At 38.8% G+C, this 27949-nt stretch overlaps 1 protein-coding gene across 2 annotated transcripts; it reads left to right on the top strand.

Moving 5' to 3' along the window:
* Positions 1-932: 932 nt before the first annotated feature.
* On the top strand, positions 933-26960 carry PDK2 (pyruvate dehydrogenase kinase 2). 2 transcript variants are annotated; one of them, XM_026669688.2, is made up of 12 exons: positions 936-1230; positions 6610-6751; positions 12557-12628; positions 12981-13165; positions 13361-13450; positions 15303-15380; positions 15554-15583; positions 18956-19032; positions 20341-20439; positions 23291-23398; positions 24426-24539; positions 24893-26960. In XM_026669688.2, the coding sequence occupies exons 1-12, from the start codon at positions 1110-1112 to the stop codon at positions 25031-25033; spliced, it is 1257 nt and encodes a 418-aa protein (XP_026525473.1). In that variant the 5' UTR covers positions 936-1109; the 3' UTR covers positions 25034-26960. The 2 variants fall into 2 exon arrangements, with proteins under 2 accessions (XP_026525474.1, XP_026525473.1); XM_026669689.2 differs by lacking the exon at positions 15554-15583 and having other exon boundaries at positions 933-1230.
* Positions 26961-27949: the final 989 nt, after the last annotated feature.

Genomic DNA, 27949 nt, shown 5'->3' on the forward strand with positions numbered 1-27949 from the left:
CATGATCTAAAATAATATAGTACTGTAGTAATATTACTGCATCTGAATTAGATCATTAAAATGTAAATAAATGAGATTTTTTAAAAATTTCAATGTTCTTTTGAAACAGGTTCTTTTATGAATTTATGTTGAGTGTCAATTGTGTTGAGAACCTATTAAAGTGTAACACACACACACACACACAGTGCGCACATACACAATCATTCTGCTTCAGTTAGAATTAGAAATATGGGATCTAAATTCCTGCTTGTTCAATTTGCTATTCAGGTATTTGTGATCAAATGAACAATCATGTTTTTATTAAGCAGGGAAAGATATAAGAGTAGCCACATGTAGTCCTAAACATACGACCACAATTGAGCCCAAAATTGGTGTTGGTAAACAAGTGACTTTTGCCCCCGTTTATGAACTTTGTCATAGTTTTTAAGTGAATCACAGCAGTTGTTAAGTTGTAAAGTGAATCTGGTTTCCCCACTGACTTTTCAGAAGGTCACAAAAGTTGATCACATGGCTCTGGGACACTGCAACCATCATAAATATGAGCCAAAGTCCTATTAAAAAGAGGACTCTACTACTTCTTAAAATGCTACATCTCTGTGTACTCCATAATAGGAAGAGTTTTGTAACATCTTAAACTAAGAATTGGATTTATAGAGTATATTTCAAACAAACGCCGGTGGTGTTTGAAGCGTTCCGTACAAACCAAGGGTGAGAAGCTATTTATAGTTATAATATCGCCAAGCTGCGGGCACGGAGAAGTTAAACGGCGCATCCCTAAAGCCCAGAGACACTTGCACCCCTCCCCTCGTCGCCCCTTGCCACGTGGTGATGTTCTCTCCCCATTGGCTGAAAATGTCTTGTTTTTCTGCAGCGATTGGACTGCAGCTGTCGGAATGCGAGGTCTTTACAGCTGATTGGCCGACAGCTATCGGAGGGGCGGATCGTCCCGGGGTCTAGGTCTACCCCCTCTTTCAGCAGTCGGTGGGCTGGTTGTCGGAGGGATCCGGCCAGAGCAGAGGTGCCTGTTGGCTTTCGGGTAGCCGGGAAAAGGGGTCACCGCCGCTAGCCTTCTCCCCGAAAGTGGCCTGTCAGGGCCCGGTGGTGCCACGATGCGTCTTCTGCGATGCCTGATGAAGGGCCAGTCGGCGCTGGCCGGGGCGCCCAAGTATATCGAGCACTTCAGCAAATTCTCTCCATCGCCGCTCTCCATGAAGCAATTCCTCGACTTCGGTGCGTGCGAGCCGGAGAGGGAGAGGGGGAGGAGGCAGCCTGTTTCTTGGACCTGTCACCTTCGAATGGGCTGGACTGCAAGTCCCATTCTTTCCAACCAGAGTACCCTGGGGACCCGCCGTTGCACAGCGAAGTTGGGAGGTGGAGTGCAACCCCCCCTACATACACACCATCCCTTCTCTCTCTCTCTGTCTCTCTCATGCACACCAGTAGCCTGTTTCGTGCTGGGCTGCGACGGTATCCAGGGTCTTTGAAAGGGGCCAAATTGGGGGGGGGGGGCTTCTCTTTACCATCAAGACCAGAAATCCTAATTGAACACCTGCTCCCAAATTCCCGGCACATCTTTTTGCTTTGAGGGGTGATTGGATGTCTGCCTTTTGAAACAGCTTCCTTCCATCTGGAAGGATTTTTGCTCCTTGTATTAGGTCACCTGCTTTTTATTTTACAGGTTAGTGACTTCTGGGGAGTTTTAGAGTTAAGGTGACTTTCAAAGTCTCTTTTCCTTGCAATCCTGTACATCTTCGTTCATTTTCGTGCCAAATCCCTTGAAGTTCACTGATGTTATAAAGAAGCTAGTGCAAGGATGTAGCTGTGTTGTGTTTTTATTATTGCTGGTGGTTGCTTACTGTACCTGAAGTTAAAATGGAACAATTGAGCAGGAAATTAATTAACCATTTACTTATCAAATTTTCACCAAAAGGAGGAACCAGTGGCCTCTTTTATTAGTTCATGTGGATTGAACATCCAACTCCAATTTTTTGATCAAGATCAAAGTATTATTCATCAAGATTGAGCTGAAAAGATATCTGTGACTTTAAAAATTGTGTACTTATATCATACTGTTAATATTTTCCCACTGATAGTCCCACTGAATAGAGTAGTATGACTGCCAAATATGTATGAACATAAAAATGTGTTTGTGTTGTTGCATTACATTTAACAGTGTAGAGCCTGTTCTATGAAATGCAATGCAGTATTGCATGAGTGAAATTTTTCTATAGATTGTGTGGTTCTTTAGAGGAACAGCAATAGAAATAAGAGATAGCAAACAATAATGAAATGAAATAAGTTTGTTCATATGCGCGGAGTTTGGTGTGAAGCTTAAATACTCATAAGCTATGTAGAGTGACAACTTCCCCTGTATAAATCATTTCTGGATCAATATGCTGCTTCTGCTGTGTGTTCAGATTACTAGCTGTATAGTATGATGACCTTAATTCATCTCTTTCTTTGGGTGAATATATCAAATGATTTCTCAATTTGACTTCCCAGACATGGCATATCTATCTATGACATATCTTTTCCACTCAGTTTCTTTCCTTATCCACTGGGAAAAAAATGCCGAATGGGTAGTTGGTTTACATACAAAAGTTGCAAACAGAGGGCCCCAAGTTTGCTTCTGGGTATCTCCAGTTAAAATGATGAAAAAAATAGATGACATAGAAAAAAAAAGAGAATCTGGGAGGTCTGTTAGCTTCCAGTACAGGAAATGGTTAGGGAGAGTCATAAATTAACAGCCTCCAGAAAACTACAGACTCTTCAACCTTGGAGTCCATAGGTATGGTTCTGAGATTTGTAGAAGACTATTTGCAGTGTTTGAATTAAATTAGCAGGTACCATTGCATAATCTTGAGGAATGGATTTCTATATAGCAAGTGTATGTGGTTTAAGGAATTGTTGTTGCCTTAAACTGCACACTCCTGAATAGTTGATTATAGACCCAATGGTTTTGCTTCTATTACTATAAATGCTTAATTCTATTGGAATTCACTAGAGTTTGAAATAAAAGCATACATCAGGAAAGGGAATGTGTGGTTCTCCAGATGTTGTTAAATTACAGCTCTCGGTAACCCCCATTCTTAACTGGTTGATCAGAGCAACTGGGAATTAGTTACGGTATATATCCCTATCTCCTCCCATTCATATTTTATACCATTTTTTTCCTTCTATTTTTCCCCACAACAAACCTGGAAGGTAGGTTGAGCTGAGAAATAACGATGGCTTAAAGTCACCTAGTGACTTCCATGCCTGAGGGTGGATTGTAATATTTGCACCATAACCATTACACTGTCTGAGAACTCTAGATGTGTGAAATTAAGCTTTTAATATTTTTAATAGATGTGTGAATTTTTAATAGATGTGTGAAATTAAGATTTTAATATTTCTAGCTAGTGTGACTCTTGCTAAGAATATTTCTCAACATTTTCCAAATGTGCTGTCCATATATGCTGTCTCTATTCAGAAAGTCTTAAATTCCTCAGTTAACTATTACCAAAATACTGCAATTGTTCATATCATAATTTAATTTACTTCAATTAAGATCCTCCAATTTTTAAGTGGCAAAAAGCAGGGGTTTTAACCTGAAGGAATGAGAGCATAGAAGATTTAACTTAGGGGAGAAGCAAAGGAAAATTCTGCTCAATAAAATCCTGTCTCAGCTGCCAAGTTGGGCGGAGGGAGTTTTGCAGTGCCCTTTGAAGCATCTGAAGGACAACAAGTGCTGATTGGAGGATCTCAGTGTCAGAGAGATTAAAGCCCTCCTCTAATACTCCACCCCCATGCTATATTCTCTTTGATTTTCCTGCACTGCTTTATCTGAACTGTGGTGAATGCGTTTGAAATTCTTAAGTGCAGTGTTGCTAAATAAGAACTTATGGAATCTGATCGGTGAAATTATGCAAGGACATGTAGTGGGTGAACTTTCACCCAATATTCCATTACCTATCTTATCATTTTTTTTCTAGTTATCAGTTGCATGTCGTATGTATCTTTTAAAGGGATTGGATCTCTCTGGACTTTATTAGAGGGGTCAGATAGAAACTTAGTAGGGAGAACTTAGCAGTTGCCTCACATTTGTTTCATTTGCCTGTGCAATTGTAAACCTCTCAACTCGTGTTCTGTTGCTGATCACGTCTTCCTGTGTCTAGTTGTCATTCTCTGCTGATATATATGTGTGCATTTCTGTGCTGGCTCAGTGAATAGTCTCTTTGAAACAAGATGAGTTGCTAGATTTGGAGATATTCCTACAATGGATGAATGGCTGCAAAAGTTGATGGAGTTAGCAGAGATGGCCAAATCGACTGCTCTGATTAAATAATAGAATAGAATTCTTTATTGGCCAAGTGTGATTGGACACACAAGGAATTTGTCTTGGTGCAGATACTCTCAGTATACATAAAAGAAAAGATACATTCATCAAGAGTCATAAGGTACAACACTTAATGATAGCCATAGGGTACAATAAGCAATCAAATCATATTAGGAAACAGTCAATAAAGAACACAATTAACTCAGTTTCTACTTAGAAGTAGAAACTGAGTCTAGTAGTAGACTTCTAGATTTTGTGCTTGAGATAGAAAAAAAATGAAACTTTGATTTTTGATTTTTGCAGATTAGATAGGTTTGTTGTTATAAAATGGCTAGTTTATATTATATAAAAGTAAAAAGTTGACTTTTGATGTTATTATCTTATTCTACTGCACAAAAAGGAGAGAGAAGTCAACACTTTTCTTTCTTTTTTTTCCCCTTTGCCTTACACTTTTCCCTTCTCTTTTCCCTCCTTTATTTTCCTATTATTTTCTTTTGTATTTTTGATTAATAAAATTTGAATATTCAAGAAAACAAAGAAAACTGTGCCTTGTTGTTCGTACAGACCAGCCTTGCCCAAACTTTTAGAAAGATTGGATCTACATCTTGTCTTTTCTTTAGCCAATGTGGCTTTGCTGCCTGGTAGGAGCTCTGATGCAATAATTAAGGAGAATAGTAAGTTGTCAAAGCCTGGTTTATACAAAGAAGGCATAACACTTCCTACAATTCAGGCCTTCTTGAAAATAATATTGTGGTGTTTTTTTTACTTTCTGTGGGATTAAACTGGATTATTTCCCCCTGCTTTTTATTTTTTTTAAAAGCTTAAATCCTTTGTAAAATAAATTGGTTAGGTTTGTTTGGCTTGTAAATTAATCTTGTTTTCATGTTTGAGTCCTTACAGGACTCAAATTTGCAAGTGATTAGTTCTTGAATCTATATGCCTCCTTATCCCTGCTCAGATAAATTTTCTTTTTGAATTGTCTCCTCCAGAAATGCTGGACTATGAGCTTCATCATCTTAAGGCAATTTGAGAGAAATAGAATAACTTTTTGGAAAGATGCCAGCTAGCAGGAAGCTATTCTATTCCCTTACAAAAAGTTTGCTTGCATTGAAATTGGAGATTAACCATCCATGTTGTTTTTCCAGTGTTTGAATTAGAAGGCTTAAACATAAGAAATCTCAGACCTGAATAGACTGTTATCTGATTTCACACATTTGTTTGAGCAAATAAAGGACAGAAAGGAAAACTGTCTACATATTGTTTAAAATTGTATAAAAGCTCTTTCATAATTAAAATATTACATTGAAAGCAAACCATGATTATTATTCCAAATGGAATAGTTATTTAAAAATGAAGATAAAATGTACTTCTCTTATATTGGCTGCATACTACAAAAGTGAAAACGTGTGCTCTCTTCTCTTACACACTTGGAAATTTTGAATTTTAACTGTGAAATTATATAGCCTAAATGTGGCCCTTTTCCATTAGTATTAACTGTCAAATTATGACTATAGGGGTGGAGAAAGGAATAACATTGAGAAAACATCTCATGGAAATTCTATCCTTGGAGATGACTTAAGTCAGATATTAAAATTCTCAGTAATGAAGCTGTTGGTGAAGCATGGAAAATATATGGGCTTTGTAACAGCCATAAAAGGGAAGTGCTTTAGATTTAAAACTTCCATTCTTGAAAGCCAGTGTAAGAACTAATGTGCTATAATGATTGATGTGTTGAGCAACAGAATCCATTCTCTGCTGCAAAATCTGACTCTATGATCTTGGACAAATTAATCAACTCAAGCTGCTCATATCATTACAATGAAGATAAAATAAAGGGAAATCCTCGTATAAGCCTTGAATTCTTAGAGAAAAATTAAGTTATAATCTAATAAATAAAAATAATATTTAAAACTCAGTGTAGGCCCCTTATCTTTTAAAACTATCTTGTTCTCCTGCTGTTAAAGTTATTCTCTACAGTCATGTCTTCTCATAGTTTGATCATAAATATCAGATGCATGAAGATAATGTGAAAAGATATTTCGTTCTCCAAACATGTTCAGAAGTTGCAACAAATTGTAGTTATTTGGATCCATCGTAATAACCCAGTTATTACAGTTATTATGCTAAATGTCAGAAAGCTATCATTTGAATCATTATCGTCATATTACACGCTTCATATGGGAAATTACAGTAGTGTATAATCATTTGGAAATCTCAATAAGGGTTACATTTGCTGAATAATGCAGAATCGTTAGTGGCTCGGTGTGTCTTTTTGTTTCTCTTTTGCTTAGGATCCAGCAATGCCTGTGAGAAGACCTCCTTCATATTCCTTCGCCAAGAGCTCCCTGTCCGACTGGCCAATATTATGAAAGAAATCAACCTTCTTCCTGACCGTGTACTGAGTACTCCCTCTGTTCAGCTGGTGCAGAGTTGGTGGGTTCCTACCCTTTTTTCTGATTCTTTTTTTTAATAGTAGTTTTATTATATATTACTGTAATTACAATAGTGAAAACTAATGTAAACTAAAAAAAGTAGAATAAAAAGAAAGAATAGAAGATTCAGAAAAAAAGTGAATTAGAAATACTGTAGAAAAGAAAGAAAACTAAAACTATAGTAAAGAAAAAGAATACATAAAGAAGTGACTTCCCATCTTCAGCCTTTCTCCTCACAATAGTTGCCCCACCTTGTTCCTTCAACTTACAAGGAATTGCAAGTGGCCTCTGCATCATACACAGTCAGAAATTCCTGTAACTCTGTAAGGCAGGGACAGGTAAAATGATGCGGGTGGACAGATTTTACTTAGTGGAATACAAGTTACCTGTTCTCCTGTTTTTATTTTTAGGTAGTTTTAATTTTGAAAAAAAGATTAAATTGAAAACCGGCGTTATTCAGAGGAAAACACCAAGCATTGACTAAATTTACTGGAATTTGTCTGGGTCTTATGGCTATCTGAAAACTATGTATAGTTGCAGTCCAGAGCTTTGTTCAATAGTTCATCTATCAGTTCCCTCTCCCCAAAGAAAATAAGTTGGGTTTGTAAGGAAAATCTAACAGTGAGCAACCTCACCATTTTGAGATTAGTTACAGTGGCCATGATAGCCATTTTGTGAAATAGCAAACCTCCCTGGGACAACCCATTTGTGAAAATGATCACAACATGTTTGAAAAATTTCAGAGGAGTCTCCAATTCTCTCTCCCCAAATCTATATTGTTCATAAACTTCAAGCTGCAGAGTTTTTTTGTTTAGATACATAGAGTTAGTACTTTTCTTCAGCAGAATTGCTAAAGGAAATTTGTTGGCTGAGATTAACAAAGATCATAAAGATCTCATATATCAGTGAGCCATCGTTTCATAGATCCTACATAAATCCTCTGGTCGTCTTGGAAAACAATAATAAACAAGAATAGCTGGAAATTTCAGTTTCTTAGGGGCACCATGTTTGTGTCCATTGCTCTAGCTGTGGTTGTCCAGCATCTTCTACCAATTTCAGCCCCATCCAGACAATATGCAGTTAACAATGGCTGATGATCAATGCTAAAAAAAAGATACCATCTCCTGACACGAAACAATAGGTGCACCTCTGATGCATCTCTAGGTGTCAAACTTGATTTCATTGAGGGCCGCATTAGGGTTGTGTTTAATCTCAGGCCACGGTGGGCATGGCAGCTCAATGTCACTCATATTGGTGGTGGCCTGAGCGCTCTGCAAGCCAAAACGGAGCTCGAGAGGGCCGCAGAGGGTTTCAGGAGGCTTGCACTACGGGCTGATCCCAGGGTGGCCCCGTGCGCCAGATCTAAGTGCCTTGAGTTTGACGCTCCTGCTCTAGAAAAAGATTATAAATAAATAGTGGGAAGAGGATGTTGGAGGCCTTAAAGGCCTTTTCTTTCTCTTTCTCTACGCATCATCTCTCGCTCTTCATTTTTTCCTCGCTAAGAGGAACTGTTGTTTTGAATGAATCTCTCTTACTGCAGTTTTACATTAGCATTGAGGAGGCAAAAGAAATAGAATGTGGCCCTTTAAGAAGCCAGCATGACCTTTGGCCTACTTTGGGAAAGTAACATGTGAGAGCTTGTTTGTTTCTCTCTGACTTTCCTTGTTCTTTTCCATCCCATTGCGGTTGTCAGGGAAACAAGCAGGTGCCAGAGAGAAGGCACATAAGGAACTGAGAGTTAGTTAATTCAAGTTAATTCTTATTTCACCCGAGTTACCCTTGATCCCAACTTTGAGCTGATTTTTATTTTCCTGTGGGAAAGCTTTGGTTGCTAATCTTTTGCAGACTGCAATTCTATGGCAAGACTTCCTCATAGTAGCCATCCTCCAAAGGCATGGTGGCTCATCATTATTGGTCTTGTAGTCTTGAGCACCCAGGTGTTTCCCAGTACTGTATAGGTAATTCTTGCATCAAAACCATAACATGCTAATGTATCTTCCTTCAAAGGATGAATCACAATACACATTTTTAATATGGCACAAGAATAGTCATTAAAGACATATTGAGGACCAGCTACATTATTTGAATTTAATTACATACTTGTGAATCAGTCATGCTATTCCACTTCTCATGTAAACAACATTCTGCAGAATTTATAAAAATAATAACAAGTAGTAAGACAAAGGGATAAAAGCATAACATGTAAAAAGAAAACAGAAATGTAGCTAAAACTTTTTTATAGGCAGTCTTTGTAAAATTCGAAATTTCCAAAATGCAAATATACCAATCAGGACTGTTCTGTGCATTTATATAAGTGTCGTCAGGAACCATAGAGTACAAACTGTGCTGAAAGCATGGAAATGCGACACAATTAGCAGCACAAGAGTGGGTGAGAAAATCCACCCTTCCCGTTAAAGTCAAATAGAGGAAATGGGCTTTTTATATTCTTTCTTGACTAAAGTATTGTGCCTTTGCTGTTTATTTTTGATAAGGAATTAGGATGAAATAGTCAGAAAGTCATACAATGTATGGCTTACCTAAAAAAAAAAATTTGGAAGAAAACCACAGGTTTTATATTCTGATAATGGAATAGAATTTTTATATGTACAGATGTCTTATTATTTAAGGAAAAATTAGATTATTCATGAGAGATCTGTGCTCTTTATATTATAACAAAATGAGAAGGAAGGAAGGAATTCCCCATTACACATATGTAGAGCTATGTTAGCCAATAGCCCTGATGAGAAGATTTCAGCAGTTAATTACCTTCAAAATGAGCTACGTTAAAGTCACAAAAGGCATTCCTTATAAATCAGGAAAGAAAAAGTATATAAGGAAGGCAACACTGGTCCCTTGAAATGTAAAAAAACAAAAACAAATAACCTTTATCATGGCTTATAATGATTTTAAAAAGGAAGAAATCTCTTCAACCAGGAACAGATTGTGAATAAACTGATTCTGCTCAGTAAGAGAAATGATGCTTGCATAACGGGTTAATCCATTTCAGAATGAAAATAATATAAACTGTAGTTTAGCAAAATAAATAAATCACCTTAGGATTTTTGGATCGAAGTGTATGCTTATCTTTCCGAAGATAAAAGAAAATAACCAAACTATATCAATAGAAGAGAATATTTGTAGGTCGTGATTGAACTGTGGAGTCCTTTGTATTCTCTTAACTTGTTTGTTTTCTTGCAGATGTTTCATTACCCAACTAGGTAACATCTTCAGTGCTAGCTAACTGAATTGTAGAGTTGAACAAGATATCACAGTTAGATATGTAACACATATCTATCCACTATAATTTGTTCTAATAATAATAGGTTCGAATCCCTAGCACTGCATAATGGAGTGAGCTCCCATTACTTGGACCAGCTTCTGCCAACCTCGCAGTTCGAAAGCATGTAAAAATGCAAGTAGAAAAATAGGCATCACTTCGGCGGGAAGGTAACAGCAATCCGTGTGCCTTCGGCATTAAGTCATGCTGGCCACATGACTGGCATCTTTGGATAGTGCTGGCTCTTCGGCTTTGTAATGGAGATGAGCACCATCCCCTAGAGCCAGAAACAATTAGCACATATGTGTACCTTTACCTTTATCCACTAGAAGGTTAAAGTACAGCAATAAAAATGATTTATTTTAATATGAGACTAAAGCAATAGATCTGAACTGAGCAACCATGAAACTATCTAATACAAGAAACACAAATAGATTTTTAGGATCAAACATAGGGCACATAGTAAAATCCAATATTACAAATACAGTCCAAGGGATTCCCAGAAATACTGAGAAGACTTTAAAGAAACCTTTAGCCTTCATGTGCAACATATTTCTGTCAGAATTCTCTCAAGCATAGAAGCAGCTACAGACATGGCAACTAATACATGCTTTCCTATATGGAACTCAAAGAAGAAATTTACAGAGAAAAGTCCAGTGTTTATTCAAGCTGAAAAGAAGAGGATTGTTTGCAAACTGCAGACAAAAACAGGCTTCCAGGATGCAGAATGAAAAACCAAATCTAATGTTGCTTTCAAAAGGATTTAAGGAAGGCAAGGCTGATCCCTGCCTATATTTGAAATTTAAAAATAACAAATGAACCTTTATCTTGGCTTATGCTGATGATTTCAAAAAGGAAGAAATCTCCTCAACCAGGAACAGATTGTGAATAAATTGAATCTACACAGTTGGAGAAATAGGGCTTGCATAATGGACTAATCCACTGCAAGAGGAAAATAATATAATACTGAAGCATTTTGCCATTAAAATTCCATCTAGCATATCCCTAATATATTGATGTTCTATCTGCAGAGTTTCAACTGTGAGGAACGAATTGGAATGTACCGTGCATAGCTTATATCTGCAATATCTTCTCATGATTAAAAAGGATTTGTAACAAAATGCAGATCTATTGTATACTCCTTTTCAGGTTCCACCAGCTGGTCTCCTCTTCTAGGATGTTCCATTTTATTTTCTACCTTTCCTAGTTTTCTTTCAATGTATGTGTGGGTATTTCTAATAAGAAGTCAGCATGCAGATAACAGCCACCAAGGTGACAAAACAATTGCTGGTTGTGGGTTTTTGTTTGTTTGTTTGTTTACCCCTCACTGTTGGATTTCCTAAATCTGCTGATAAGAATCTCATTTGAGAACATCATGCTTATCTAACCTAGCATTTCATTATTACAGGAACAAACCAGATGCCTCTGGGAATCCTAAAACAGGATGCAGGATAGCTCTACTTTCCTCCTACTCATGTTCTGTAGCAACTGATATTGTCTCTGATTGTCTCTGCAATATGTGACCAAGATTGGTCATAAGCCACTTTTTTCAGTGCCATTGTAATTTCAAATGGTCACTAAATGAATAATTGTAAGTCAATGACCGTCCATATTTAGAAGTAGAAATATGCTAAAAGTCTTACTTTGGCAAAGACACAAAGGCAGTGGTGGGTTTCAAATTTTTTTACTACAGGTTCTGTGGGTGTAGCTTAGTGGGCATGGCATGGTTTGGTGGGCATAGCTTGGTAAGCATGGCAGGGGGAGGATACTTTAAAATCCCCATTCCCTTCCCATTCCTGGGGGAAGGATAATGCAAAATCCCATTCCTTCCCCACCCCACTAACCTGTTTTCCAGCTCCGTTCTCCCATGCAGGGCAACAAAAGAAGATCCAGCCAATCAGCTGGGACTCAGGAGGCAGAGAATAAATGGGGCTGGGATCAGTCAGAGGTGGTATTTGCCGGTTCTCCAAACTACTCAAAATTTCTGCTACCAGTTCTCCAGAACTGGTCAGAACCTGCTGAATACCACCTCGGATACAAAGGTCATAGGGCCTTGTGCTCATGTATTTTACTAAACTATCTTTGGACAAGTGAATCAATGTAATAGTTTTGTTTTAAATGATGCACTGCTTATCTCTTACTGATTACGCCCTAACAGAATCAGAATAAAAAACATTCTTGTATATAAATAATAAATAATGGTGGTGGTGCATTATTGCTCGTGGTGCAGTGGTTAAAATGCAGTACTGCAGGCTACTTCTGCTGACTGCTGGCCTCCTGCCTGCAATTTGGCAGTTCGAATCTCACCAGGCTAAAGATTGATTCAGCCTTCCATCCTTCCGAGGTTGGTAAAATGAGGACCCAGATTGTTGGTGACAAGATGCTGACTCTGTAAACCGCTTAGAGAGGGCTATAAAGCACTGTGAAGTGGTATATAAGTCTAAGTGCTATTGCTATTGCTAAGACTCTCTCTCTTTCTCCCTCCCTCCCTCCTCTTCCTCCCTCCTCCTCCCTTCTTCCTTCCACCAGGTATGTGCAGAGTTTACTGGATATCATGGTGTTCCTCGACAAGGATCCAGAGGACCAAAGGATATTGGGACAGTGAGTTTGAATTTAGAGACCTCATAAGATGTACACAAATGCATCATTAGAACTCTTAGTTTCAATGCTGAAAGAAATTAGGTTGAGCTGAGAGAAACATTTCCAGTCTGGCATGTTCCAAGTGTCTTATTAATAAAAATCACAAATTGTAGTCCAAATGATCTTCATTGGTTAGGAATTTGAGGAGTGAAGGTGCAAGATTCCTGGAAAATCTCAGACTGTTTGGAATACATTGATCATGCCTGAACCAGCCTCGGTTTATTTCTATAATAATTCTGAAGTCAAAGTGTATCTTTTGGACTTAAACAGATGGAAAATTAGGTGTCTGTGGAATGCTGCTGTCTCACTCTAGGTTCACCAATGCTCTGGTCACAATTCGCAACCGTCACAATGATGTGGTCCCTACGATGGCACAGGGTGTAATTGAATATAGGGAAGCTTATGGTGATGACCCGGTTTCCAACCAAAACATCCAGTACTTCCTCGATCGTTTCTATCTTAGCCGTATTTCTATCCGTATGCTGCTCAACCAACACAGTGAGTTGTCTTAACCTCCTCAGATCTGTTTTTCTTCCTTTTTTCTTCCCCCTTCCTCTTGGTTTTAGTATTAAGGGACAAATTCTTAAATTAGAGCCGTATCTTGGTAGTCAGCCCCATCTGATGCTCCACCTGGCCTACTTTTGTCATATAGTGCCCCGCCTCCCTTCATCTGCATCTTCTTTTTTTTCACAGCCTTGATTTTTGATGGTAGCACCAATCCAGCCCATCCCAAGCACATTGGCAGCATTGATCCCCACTGCAATGTATCAGATGTAGTTAGAGGTGAGTGTTCTTCTGTGATTCCTGCTGCAACATCTCTTTCCCCCTCTGGAATCCTTAAGAAATCTGTTTTGCTCCTTACTTGCCTTTACTCCAAAAATAGGGACCCACAAAAAGGGTACCTGATGATTATAAGCAGGAGTTCCCTACCTTGGATAAACATAAGATGTGTGGTTTAGAAGTCTCGAAAAGGCAATTGTCTAAATTCACAGAAGAAGCAGTGGCTGGGTTTGTTATCTTTTGTAGGTCGTAATATGAGTACTTTGGTTTTAAGTTAGTAGGTTGTGCTAAGCACCTAATTGTAGTTTATTCAATAAATCATGATTAAACAAGACATAGTTTAATATAATAGGTAACTCAGGCAATATTTAAGAAAATGAGCCCTTCAGGTACAAAGGTTTACTACAGTAGATTATTTTAATATCAGATTAGTCAGTGTTGGAAACAGAAGTTGAAACAGATTTGTGATGCAATTTCTTAGGGCTTACCTTACAGTGGAAACTTGGAGGAACTTACAGTTCCCTGTACCCTATACCCAAGGCATACATGGTTTTTACAAAGTCTTCCATGCAGCCACCAGAACTTTCTAATAGTTACTGCTCAACTGTAGTTTTTAAAGTACAATTTAAATACCAGTTTAGGCTTTTTTAAACTACTTTATCTTTTTCCTTGCTGTTTTTGGAAGTGCAAATCCCTGTTCAAAAACGATTGCAAGCATTTATATCACACAAATATGAAGAATATAATATGGTTCATATTTGTGGAAGGACAGCTGATGAAGCTGGATTTCTTGTTATTGCACGGGGTTAGCACAAAAGGGAGAAGATTTACTTTTTTTAAAATTAAAAATAAACTTTATTAAAGATTAAAAAGAAAAATATGTACAATACATACAATACAACATTTTGTTACAAATGAAATCAATATACAAATACATAACAAATAAACATAAAAACGTATATGTTTCTAATCAACTAAGACGGTGTGATCTTTTATTGAAAACAATTTTACTAATATTCATTTCCTATTTTTGGTAAATGCTCTTAATCTAACCACTTCATTTTTCAAATTCTTATCTTTTAATTCCCTGGTTTTTTATCCTTGATCCACATGTACCATTTTTCCCAAGCTGTACTATATCTTGAGTCTTCCTTATCCCTAAGTTTTTGTGTAAGTAGGTCCATTTCGGTGCAGTCAAGAACTTTCTGAATAATCAAATTATTTGTTGGCATTTGGTCACCCTTCCAGCATTGTGCCAACGCAATTCTTGCTGCTGTAATTATATGGAGAATTAAATATTTCATTTTTGGAAATGTAAGCAAACAAGAGGTACCTTCTTCCATACTTGGTGGCTTTGCCCAAAAAGTAAAAAATACTGGGGAAAAAAAATTAGAATTTGGATAAAAGAAATTACAAATATCCAACTAGAACTCAAGGCCAAAATATTTTTGTTGGGAATGTTAAAAGAGGACTACACAAAAGAAACGGGAGAAGATTTTCTAATAGTCTTCTGTCCTATTTAGGTTATTCTTTCATAGCCTTAGTTGAATTAGGTAGTTCTAAAATAGAATTCAAAAGGAAATGTGGGTTAAAAAGGAGGAGAAAATGCAGAGCTCTGAAAATTTGGGGGAAGCAATATATTCCTTCCCTGGCTTTTGCTGAAATTTATCTTAATTTAGTCCAAATTACAGTAATTTGCATGAAAGCAATACAGAATTTTTAGTCCACTCATCAATTAGATGCTCTTGCTGATTTTTGCCAATTTATGACAAAGCTGACAGGTTGTGGAATTCAACAAAGAAGAGAAGCTGTGTTTCCGTAATAACCAAAGTTTTGTGTTTCTTTCTTGCTGCAGATGCTTATGACATGGCCAAACTGTTATGTGACAAGTACTACTTGGCATCTCCTGATCTGGAGATCCAGGAGGTGAATGGTGAGTTTGCAGAGCCAAGGTAAAAGTGGGCAATATAAGAAGAAGAGCAAATAAGCCAAGTGGGACAGGGAAGGACTTATTGTCCAAACTGGCTGCTCAGTGGCCTCTTATAATTTACACAGCGGGTTTTAGAGGGACTGCTAGCCTCCTCCATTTTTTCCTCTTCTCTTTAGCCAGTGGAACAGGACCTCAGAAGTGGCATAGTAAGTAGCTGATGATCCTTTGATAAGGAGCTACCCTAGAGTTATTGTTGTGAGTTGGCAACTAAAGCTTTGCTAGAATCCCATTTTCCCTTCCTTTGGGCTTCTTTCTTTTTTTGCCTTGCTTTTTAAAATCAATAATAATGGCTGCCCTTTTAACAGCAAAACAGTGTGGGCAATTCATTGATATCCAAAACTGCAATAAGGGGAGATACAGGAGAACATAAAATGAGGTTGGATTATTGCAGGTAATCTGTACCTTCCAAATGTGTTGGAATCTCATCCAAGGCAGCATATCTTAAATAGGAGCAGCAGTGTAAGAGACTTCTGTCTTCTGTCTGCTTGTGAACTTCCTGGCTGCAGCTCATGGTCTGACACACAATGCTGGGCTGAATGTCTCCCTGACTTAAATCAGCAGGCATCTTCTTATGTTACTTTAAGCTAGTTCTTTGAGTGCCTAAAAATGCTGGGAATTATTGTCTGGAGATATCTGGTTGAGAAAGCACAGTTAATTATTTCTGGTTTTAATCAACAAATTTCACATGGGTAGTAGTAAAATTCCAGCATATCTTCCAAAATCCATGCATATGAATTAGTGAAAGACAGAAAATTAGTTGAGGACTGTGCATCATTACTCTTTGCCTCCTAATTTTGATCCTTGCTTGGTGCTTATTCTTACCACTTTGTTCTCCAATCAGTCACTACCTCTTTCTTCTTTTTATAGAGAAATGATACGAAAGTCATGTAATCCATCTTACTCTAAGTCTACAACTTAGTTCAGCTTCTGAAAGTGAAATTTATCAATAGCTTCAGTGATTGTTAAATAGATACACGAAGCCTTCATCATCAGAGGTATCATAGTTTTAGGTATCTTTGCCTGGAGCAACAGCACGGGATCAGGATTCGCTATTGTCTTCATGACTTATCTACTTGCTGGCTTTCTGAATGTATTGTTGGATAGCTTCAAGAGCAGGCTGTTGGAGTAGATAAGTCATTGACCTTTGTATAGATAAAAATCCCAATAACCTCCAATTGGTACTTCAACAGAAAGAAAAATACAAACACGGACACACGCATATACCTACATACAAATACATTGGCCTGAATGGTCCACTGGTCTAAACCAGCAGAGGTGTATATATTATTTTTTTTTTCTGTTTTACACCAACTGCCTGATCTGAAGAGTGTTTTTGAACTGGGCTTCCGTAGGTATAGTTTTGCTTGGAAAATGATCCTGAACAGAGGTCAAATGGAGTAAATTTACTATATCCGAGTTGCAAAAATCCAGACAATCGCTACCCAATCAAGCATTAGATTTTTTGGTATTGTTTTGTTGTCATCTAGTAGTTGTCCAGATTTTTGCACCTTGAATATGATAGCCTCAGTGTCTGGGGACTTGGTAAATGTGATAAATAAATATTCCTGACTTGGTGGCAAAATGTGTCAACTTTATGTTGAAATCATCCAAGGAAAGTTCTGAAATAGCCTAATGGTATCAGGAAGTCAAATGGCAGTGTTGCGTATAGTATCTGAGGCTAAATGACTTTGGAAAGATGATTAAAATAAATCAGCTAAAACTTTTCAGAAAGTTAAGTAAAGCTGATAATTGATTTGATCAAAAGAAATTTGAGAATTTACAATCCAACAAAAAGGGAAGTTCCAAAGCCTGGGGAGACAGAAGACCAGTGAAGTTGGAGAAAGCTCCCCATCTTGTGAGATTTTCTGCACTTAGTTATATGGCTGAGGCATCTTTACTTTAGCATGAAGATACTGTGGAGTACAGGTAGTCCTCGATTTACAACAGTTTTTTAATGACCATTCAAACTTACAATGACACTGAAAAAAAGTGACATGACCATCTTTCACACTTATGACCTTTAGTCTAGTGTTGTTGATTACTAGTTGTTCCAGTCCCAGATTTGTAATAGCATTGTAGAAGGTTGTGTGTATGATTTCAGTTGTACAATCATTTAGGGTCCAGTCAATATGAGGTAGATTGAAATCACCAAGAAAGATAAAAGGGTATGGGCAGGATGCAGCCCATGTTAGTAATGTATTTAGCTTGTTTACATGTTCGATGTCATAATCAGGTGCTCTGTAACATAGTAAGAATCGAATTGTGATATTTGAGGATAGTTCACAGATGATGGTTTCAGGAAGGGCAAGCTCCTGGGTAACTTGGATGTTTTTTAGATGTAAGGATTTTTTATAGAATATAGCAACATTCCTAACATTCTCCCCTTTGGGTAGGACAATATATACAACCTTACATTCTAAGTCCATAATCCTCACAGCAAGCCTTATGCTTTATAGAGCCTTGGGCCTTTGTAAAATGATCTGCTATTTTGTTTTCTGACATACAGTATTCTAGCTTAATCATCTTACTTTGCACACATTGTCTCACGTTTAAATATCTTAAATCTGTGTGTTTCGTTCTTGTCTTAACAGCAATATTTGAAGCCATCTGTATTGCTGATTGATTATCTTCATAAATAACAATAGAATCTGTTACATCAGTTCCCATGTCAATTCGCTTAACTAACTAAACCACTGTAATGATTCATTTAACAACTGTGGCAAGAAAAATTGTAAAATGGGGCAAAATTCACTTAACAACTATTGCACTTCACAATGTAAGTTCCGGGCGTAATTGTGGTCATAAGTTGAGGATTACTTGTAATGGGACCAGTCATGACCAGTGCCTCTAGTCATATTGATTTCATTATGAACTTCAACTTTGTGTGGAAGAACCCTGTTATTGAAAAATTATCTTCTATATTGTTGAGGTAATTCCCCGTTAGGAGAATGACCGCATACAGGGAGATGTGGTGAGAGGGTGAAGAATGATACACACACAGCACACAGATACACTGTACAGTAAATGTAAGTTTTTACTTCCAATAAACGTTTAAGCACAGTCCAAGATAAGCAGTCCAAGTCATTCACAGTTAAATCAGTCAGTTTCCAGTCCAGGGATAATCCAAATATCAAAGTCCAGTATCAAAAACAGTTCAGTAACAGACTTACATCAAATCCAAGAATAACAGTCAATACAGGAACGGCAACTCTTTCCAACAGAAGGAAACAGACACTCACACACTCACTGAGACTAAACAACCCAGGTTTCTGGCTACCATCTTATGGCCATTTGCGGAACCACACCCAATTACAGTTTTAGCACTTTCTTAAAGATACAGTATTAAAATGTCTATCCTGGTCTATATATTTCCGACCCAAATAACTGTTAGGTGACCTACATTCCTAACATATATTATTGCAGCAAGGAGCATGGGTGTTTTGCGTGTTCTGGAATGGCAAAAAAGGAACAGAAACAGATATAAAACAACATCTTAATTAACTTTGTTCTGCTTCTAGCGAATCAACCCACCCAACCCATCCACATGGTCTACGTTCCATCTCACTTGTACCACATGCTCTTTGAACTGTTCAAGGTAATTATCAGAGTCTATTTCCACAGAATGTTTTGATGTTGTTATTCAAGCCAGAAATCAGGTCTATAACTTGACTTCAAAAATTATGGAGGTGGTGTAAATATTGCTCCAATTAGTGTCATTATATCTCAGATGCAACATTGGATCGTCCTAGCACCTTGGAGAATTTCAGTCTTTACATTGAGATTACCCAATGGGGAGTGACTCAGGAATTCAGGTACTCCAGGAAGATCATAGAGCTAGTCTTACTGAGTTCCAGTTGTATGGATTAATCACACCCTCTCTAATGTAACTCCAGGCTATGAACGTTTTTTTTTTATTGTCACATATGATGGTGTATGTGTATATCCACAAAACTCAATGTATAGTGCATATAAAATGGTATTTGTGCTGACCAAACCAGAAAAGCTGGCTATAATATAGTAATTTATAGAAGAATATAATACTTAAGCAAGAGGTTTTCTGCAGACATAGAAAATAACCATTTGTTAGCCTCTGTAAGTTATATTTTATATTTGGGCATTTGCAACTTCTGTCAGATGCTTCAGGCTAGTAATCCTGTGGAAGTTTCCATCCATTGCCCATAGAATATTGAGATGGGATAGTTAATTAGTTAATTAAGCCAAAGACCTAATTAACCAAGCCAACATTCTGCTTCATCCATCAGCTTCCTTCTAATGTTTGAAGCAATGATCCCTAGGAAAGCAAAATGTAGTATCCAGCACAATCAGGGTGACTGTCTATTTTGCAGAAAAACAAATAAAAATGTTAAGAAAGAAATAGTAAATGAAAGATTACCATGAAATCAGCTTACTGAGGATTGGATGTACCAAAAGCTCTAGAATGCAATTCTATTGTATTCATAATTCTATTGTATTTATATTCAATTCTGTTGAACAATTGTAACAACAACAACAGACAACCAGTGAAGTAAAATGAGAAATTGCAAGAGATAGATATTGATTACGCATTAAGAGAGGATTCCTGGTAGCAAGATTTATTTGACGATGAAGCAGAGGATAGCTTCATACATAGCATTAAGCTATAACTAGAGCACAGTCTCAGTGCCTGTATCAGACCAGAGACTATTGTAGAAGAGATTAGAATTTACTGGAGGTATTTAAGCAGAGGCTAAAAGGTTTTCTGAGCTGCTTGCCATATTTCCAGCCTGTATTGCAGGCTTCATCCAAGTGATTTCCCTTCCAGCTTCTAATTCATAATTTCAAAGAATAAGTATATAGAAAGCGTTACTGGAACTGGGATATTCATTTAGACCATTCTTACACATTTTCTCCTTTTGTCTTCCAGAATGCCATGAGAGCCACTGTAGAAAGCCATGAGTCCAGCCTGACATTGCCACCCATCCAAGTGATGGTGGCTTTGGGCGAGGAGGATCTCTCCATCCGGGCAAGTGAAGAAGAATATACAATAGTGAAGATGCTAGGCAGACGCTGCAGCTACTTGCGGTTTGCTAGGCCAGGAGTCACCAACCTCAGGGACCACCAAACTCATAATTTTAAATCCCGCGGACCACTAATATGACTTTTGAGTGATGGTGGCTTGCTGATGTTGGTGAGAGAGAGAGAGAGGGTGGGGGAGGGAGAGAGAGAGAGAGAGAGAGAAATCCAATCTGATCTAACCCCCCCCCCTCTCTCTCTCACACACACACACACACACAAACACAAACACACATGCACAAAGGTCCCTCACACACCCACACCCCCTCCAAGGCAGCCACATTCCTAACCTACTTTTCAGCTCCATTCTCAGGGGGAGAGAGAGAGAGAGAGAGAGACGGTATCCTGCAATCCCAAATAAAGAACGATCAATCAGTAGGAAAACTGGGTGGGAGATTTTCCTACAGACTTTTTGGGGGAATTTTCCCAGGGTCTCTGCAGAAAAAGCAGAAGCAGCAGAGACCCTGGGAAAATCCAAAAAAAAGTCTGCAGGAAAATTTCCCACCCTGTTTTCCTACCAATCGATCATTCTTTATTTGGGATTGCAGGATACCGTCTCCAACTCCGTTCTCAGGGGGAGAGAAAGAGAAGGAGAGACTTTTGGCTTCATGCAAGGAAAGCAGCAGAAGCAGCAGAAGTCTTTCTTTCTCTCCCCCAAACTCCGCCAGAATGCCGCAGCCTCTTGGAGCAGGATACCCTGCAGGGTCCCAAAGACTCATTTCTGGTGGAGTTTGAGGGAGAGAAAGAAAGACTTTTGCTGCTTTCCTTGCATGCAGCCAAAAGCAGAAGTGGAAAGAAGCAGCCTGGTGACCAGGCGAGGCGCGTGGGGTGAGTGGGACAAGTCCGCCTCTCTGGCCTTTCCCCCCTCCCCTCACTATCTCGTGTTGTTCACAGTGCAAGAGACGCAAGCCTTGTGTTCCCACGGGCCATGTGGGCAGTGCAGCCTTGTGTTCCCGTGCAGCCTGGATTAATTGCTTTGGAAGGTGCTTTGGGGTGACATTTCTCTGCAGACTACCAAAATTTTCTCGCGGACCACCAGTGGTCCCTGGCCCACCAGTTGGCGACCACTGTGCTAGGCAGTAAAAGGATATCCCTCTGTTTCAAAGTTTTCTTAACGATTTCTGGTTTCATATTCAAAGACCAAGTTTCTAGGAGAAGAAGGCTTCTCCACCATTCACATCCATTTCTCTCCAAACTGAGAAAACGAATAGGAACAGAAATATAATTATTGACTCATGTTTCAATCATGGTCATATTAAATAGCAAGATAGCCTCTAATTCAGGGCTGTCAAACTCAAGGCCTGTTGGCCGGATCTAGCCCTCAGGGGCACCCTGGAAACAGAAAAGGACCGGCTCATGGTGCGCCCCCCAGCTCCATTTTCTCTGGCAGAGATTTTCAGGAGGCCGTCCCAGCTGAAAACTGAGATTGGGAGCCTGTTTTTGCTGGTAGATCACTCGAGCCACCACAGGCACCCCTGACACAAGTGATGTTGAGGTGGTCACACCCACCCATGGCTACATACCCCGGGGGGCCTCTCGAGCTCAAACACAGTCCTGATGCGGCCCTCAATGAAATCGAGTTTGACACCTCTGCTCTAAGTAGAAACTGACCAAGGTTGAAATTATATGTTCCTGAGCTGAGTTTTTGTATGCATCCATAATGACTTGTGGCAGGAAAGACAGTTCACATTTACACCAGAAGAAGCAAGGTGACCTCGATGCAGTGGTTAGAAGGAATCAACTAAAATTATGTAAGTCCAGATAGAGATCTTTACCCATCCACAAATCCTGGGTGACCTTGACCCAATTTCGGTTTCTTAATATAACTTACCTTACAGTATGATTGCGAGGGTAAAATAGAGCAGAGGAGAAAAAAATTATAAATGTTGCTTTCCCTCCAACCCAGACATCCCTCTGAATGTGTCAGATTCTTCCTCAGAATTTCCCAAGCAGCAAAACCATTCCTAAGTAGTGAATGCTGGGAGTCCACCTGTTTGGAGGACTTTATGGTTGGAAAAAGCCATCCTAGAGAAAAGCCGGAATATAAAAGTAATTTTAAAAAAAACCCTAGAACTGGATGGTATGTATATGGGAAGGAAGGAATATTGTGGGCTTCTGTGATTGGAAGTTTGAATAATAAACGGTATCAACATAAACAATTCGATAACAAGTTTTGGATCTGGGTCAGACCGATCCTAAACTGCTGCTCTATGTCAGACTGTTCACGACAGCAAGATATTTTTACTTATTTCAGTACTGTCAAAAAAAAAAAAAAAAAAAGGAGAAAATCAATTTGCACAAATTTGCATAAATTAGATATGGAAATGTAAACTTGTGGAAATAATTATTATAATTTAAATAGGGATGCAGAATGCTTCATTGTAAAATAGAAGGCTGGGTCCAGATAGTCTGTTTGCTTGCTGGTGAAAGGTTCTCTCTTTTTTCAGTTCTGGTTCTCTTTTTTTTCTTTTGGTAGCTTATCTTTAATTGGACTTGTTAGTTACCTCTTTAAATATAAACCTGAAGTCTGACTAGAGTCAAGCCCAACATCTGTAGACTTCAGTGACATATCAGTGAGGTTTTCTTGGCAGCAATTTCCAGTAGTTTGACATTTGTATGTGTGTGTGTGTTGGGGGAGGGGTGCCTTCATTTTTCAAGACTGGTTATGACCATTTAGGTACTGCTAACTAATTGGTTTCTTTAAAGAAAAGCCCCTCAAATGAAATGCTTTCCTACCTCCATTCCCTTCTTATAGAATTTCTGTCCCTCTATGTTTTTTCTATCTTTCTGCCATGGAGCAGATGAGTGACCGAGGTGGTGGGGTTCCTCTTCGCAAGATTGATCGACTCTTCAGCTACTTATATTCCACGGCACCCAAACCCGAGCTTGGCACCGGGGGGACACCCCTGGTATGTGTTACACGATGGGCCAAAGTTATGAATATGAAGCCAATTAAAGTTACAACCAGCCTTTTAAATCTTTTGAGAGGGGAAGGTCGAGGCAGGTGGCTTCGAACGGCTTGATTTTTTAAAAAAATACAAACATTGCCTTAAAAAGTGTCCTCTGCCGTGCTTATTCGGATAAGAAGTGACAACTAGAAATCTGCACTTCACCGGTATTAAGAGTGATCACTGCAGAAATGGGGTAAGATACGAAAGATCATCCAAGTGGGGATCACTTTAAATGTTCTGATGTTAAAGCAATAGAACTGTGAGGAAAAAAAATATTTATTGATAAATTAAATGCTGACAATATGGGAAGGAAACCCCCCAGGAAAATAAGACTATAATTAAAATGCAACGTTTTACTTATTTAACAGTTAAAACCATTTCTCAATATATTTTATTAATGGATAAAATGCTGGTTAGAACAGCCCACCCCCCGGGGGAGGGGGAGTTCATTAGCTGTTTTTTTTTTTCATGAATTGTTCAGAACCTACACCAAGAATAGAAGTAGATTAATAATTTTTATCTTTCTCCTTGACAAGACTAAAACAACGGTTGAGGAACAATTTAAACAGGAAAACGGCAGAGAAGGATTAAGCATCCCCTTCCCCAGAACTATTGCTCAAATTAAATTTGGGGTCCCCTGTCACCCTCATTTCTTTATATTTCTGTAAGAGGGTGTGTTTGGGGTAGTGAATCCCCAATTGTGACATTTATCTTGGTTCCTTGTGTGCTTTGTGGCAGTGAAGTTAGGGATGCATAACAGAGCTCATAAGAAGAGACTGTATAGAACTAATTCTTCAAAGCAGAACTTTAAGCAACTTTAAGAGCCGTGGACTTCAAATCCCAGCATTCCCTGGGTGTTGAAGTCTGCATCTCTTAAAGCTGCTGAGGTTCAGAAGCACTATTCCTGAGGTACTGATAGATGGACATGCTTAACGATGAGGTGTTATGTACAAGTAAACCATTTTTCTTTCCTTGCACAAACAAGGCCGGTTTTGGCTATGGGCTGCCAATCTCTAGACTCTATGCCAAGTATTTCCAAGGTGATCTTCAGCTATTCTCCATGGAGGGATTTGGAACAGATGCTGTCATCTATTTGAAAGTGAGTTGGTGTCCTGCTCATTTGCTGGTCCTATTCCCAGTGCAGTGTGTGCAAAATTAGCAAAATGTTTCTTTAGCGTATATCAGTAAATACAGATTATGCAGTATAACTTTTCTGGGTTTCCCCACAAAGGTTAGGAATGTCCAGATCATCTCCATATTATTCAGTGGAGTGGGTATCGGAATAACTCAGGCCAACAGTCTGAAGTTTATCTCTTGCTCATTCGGCCTCTCATTCCGGAGGTCATTTGCTTTACATAAAAATAAAAACAGACAACCTGCCAATGATACCAGGTGGGTCACTGCATGTGATTTTATCACAGGTGCATCCTAATCTATGTTACATCCTTCTAGGCCTTGTCAACAGACTCTGTGGAAAGGCTTCCAGTGTACAACAAGTCCGCATGGCGTCACTATCAGACCATCCAGGAGGCAGATGACTGGTGTGTGCCCAGCACCGAGCCCAAGAACACGTCCACCTATCGAGTCACCTAAGCAAGCCTCTCTGTTACCAGGAAGGGAGCTACCCTGCTTCCAAAGGGAGGAAACCAAACTTTGTTGAAGGGAGAAAAAGAAACAAACAATAATCACCAGCATAAATCCCACCTCGTGTTGTAAAATCTCTGTGGAATGTTCTCCTTGTGGCTGTCTGGCCTGAAGGATCTGCTTTTGTTCCTCTTTAGTATTTGCACACATCGCCTTTTTATTATGTTTGTGTTATAATCATGAAGCAGAGAGAACTTGACCACTAAGCTTTAATGCGTTGAGAAAAATCAGGAAGCAAAAAGAGGGAAGAAGAAGCTAACAAGCGTGGATGTGATTTTGTTGCATTTCTTCACATGAATCAAGATCCAAGCAAAAGGCACAAAGAGGTTTAAAACCTGACATAGGGACAGCAGAGTCCATTGCAAAGAGCCAAGGACATTAGAGGAAACAGGCATGTTTTTTTAGTACAGGTATATTGCTCTGGAAGTAAGAAATATTCTCTTTGAGTGGTAGATATTTTTGCATTATGTTCTGTGTGCTTTTCATCATACATGTCTGAATCTCAGACAAGTTGAGGAAAGCAGCACAAGAACCGGGAATTTTAGCCCTGGAAGAATCAGACTTAGATTGTACCAGGTAGATTGAGACCTAAGGAAAAGGCTTTGCTAGCATTGCAGGTGGTTTGGAGTTTATGGTTTCTTGCTTGTTTGTCTCATCCACTGCTTGTGCTTTTGCTCGCCATGGCTCAATTCCTAGACTGGCTTGTGGTGGAATATAGATCCTTTGGTCCTGCTTATATTGGAGGAGTTTCTCCTCTCCATGGGAAAAGTATTAGGGCACAATTGGGGTGGATTATGGGAGAAAACCAGAGCCGGAAGAAATGCCGAAATAAGAAGTCTGTTGAGCTCCATCAGATGAAGAGTGAACTGGCAACACTGAAAGTTTCAGTCCTGTCCTCCAACTGCAACAGAACAAATGGAATATATATATTTTAAGGACATATTTCTGGTTCATATGCCTCCAGTGCTCAGAAGCTATGGGCAAAAGGGGCTTCCCTCCCCCAAGAATCTCAGAGGCAATCAATTATGGGTACCAGGGAGAACCTCTCCCTCCCCTCTTTTATAGCCTCCCCCCACCATGGCAGCTGTTTGCTTTCCAGCAGCTCTTTGCTATGACCTCACTTTTCTGGTCCTCATTTCAAAACAAGTGGAAATGTTTTGTAGGTGGAAAATCGCTTCTGCCTTCTATTTTTATCCTGTGCTATTGTTCTAAGCAGATGTTAATATTACTGTTCTAAGCAGATGATCCCCCCCTGAGTTCGCCTTCGCCTGTTTATCATTTTAAGCAGTAACAAACCACCCTTCTGTCACTGCCTGTCCTCTGTGTTGGACACTTTGGCCGGGAAAGATCTGTGTTTATATCTTAAATATACTTTTTAATTCTTGAGAGGAACAAGACATATGCCAAGGTCCTATTGCTGCTACAGCATTACAGTATCGATTTTCTTGGATCAGCTAAGAAAAAAAATATATTAAATTTAAATATGATCTTCCTGGTTGTACAGTATAATTTGATTTCATCGGCATCAGAGGTGGTACGTGGTAATTACAACCACATGCATTCTACGCCTGTGCTTGAGGCTCACTTTGAGATTGTTCTGAAGATGTCTCTTGATTCACAACATTTTGTCTTCAAATGCGCAGAATGCAGCTGGCCTCCATATTGCTGGTTTCTGAGAGGAGTAGATGTTCATTACTCAAACATGTTATGATGACACCTAGTGGAGATATATGTGAATCACATAAAATTTGGGTAAGAATTCAGCTGTTTCTTGTAATCAGTGGGCATGGGGGCTGGGAAGAATTGTAATTAAAGAGGACCACATGTCACAAAGCTTTGTAATTAGAAGAGGAAAGATAAATTTTGCCCGTATGAATTGACTTGTTTTTCTTCCTCCCAATTAAATAATCAATCATAAATGGTTGCGAAATCCTCCGGGGGGAAAAACATCTAGGTCTGGGCATCTGGGGTGACTGTGCATGAGGAGGGAAAATGAGAATCTGTGTACCATGATGTTGCAATGCAAATGAAATTATCTTTTGTACTTAAGATCACAACCTCATGTGCAGACACTAAGGGGCAAGGCTTAGCTTGTGTTATCTAATTTGGTAACGAAATATCTGCAAGAAAACAACCAAGCTGAGAGAGCAGCAGTGATCCCACAGTTCTGCCCTGAATTACAAATACTCTTATCGGTTACATTGCTCACATTACTTACTTCCTCCAAAGCCTCTGTGCTCTTTAAGAAATAACTCCTCCCTCACTATTCAAGAATAAAGGGGGCAAATTTAACCAAGTAACCAATATAGATTTCTCCTTTTTTAAATTCTTCTGTTCAATGATGTCTGACTGCCTGGACAAATCCCGGCAGTTTACTTGGCAAATGTTTCAGAAGTAATTGGCCATTGCCTCCTTTCTTGGGGTGAATGGAAGCCAGCTGACTTTGTGCTCAAGACAGGACTAGAATTCATGGTCTCCCAGTTCCTAGCCTGATGCCTTAATCACTTCACTTCACTATCAATTTACGAGAAATCAAAGTTATTAGGAGAATGTTTGTGTTTTTGTAAGTTTACATTACGTTAAATTTGAATTATTAGGCAGACGATTCAAGGCAAGATTTTTTTCTGGGGCGGAAATAGGGGTTTTTAATTTTGGTGAGTAGATAACCTTTTATATTTTGTAAAAGTACGTTAAGCCCACCCTAAGATTTGTAGTACAATTTTTTCTCAATTTGAAATTACAAACTGGGCCACTGGTTTTTTTTTAACAATTATGATTAGGGAAGCCTCTGAATATTTTTTTTTTAAAGTTTTCAGATACTATGTCGTTCTGTAGTATCATGTCCACGCTTGTGGGAGGTAAAGG

The sequence above is a fragment of the Notechis scutatus genome, chromosome Z (assembly GCF_049901735.1).
Source record: "Notechis scutatus isolate UNSWTSFEM ecotype Mainland chromosome Z, rNotScu1.2, whole genome shotgun sequence".
In the NCBI taxonomy this organism is placed as follows: domain Eukaryota; kingdom Metazoa; phylum Chordata; class Lepidosauria; order Squamata; family Elapidae; genus Notechis; species Notechis scutatus.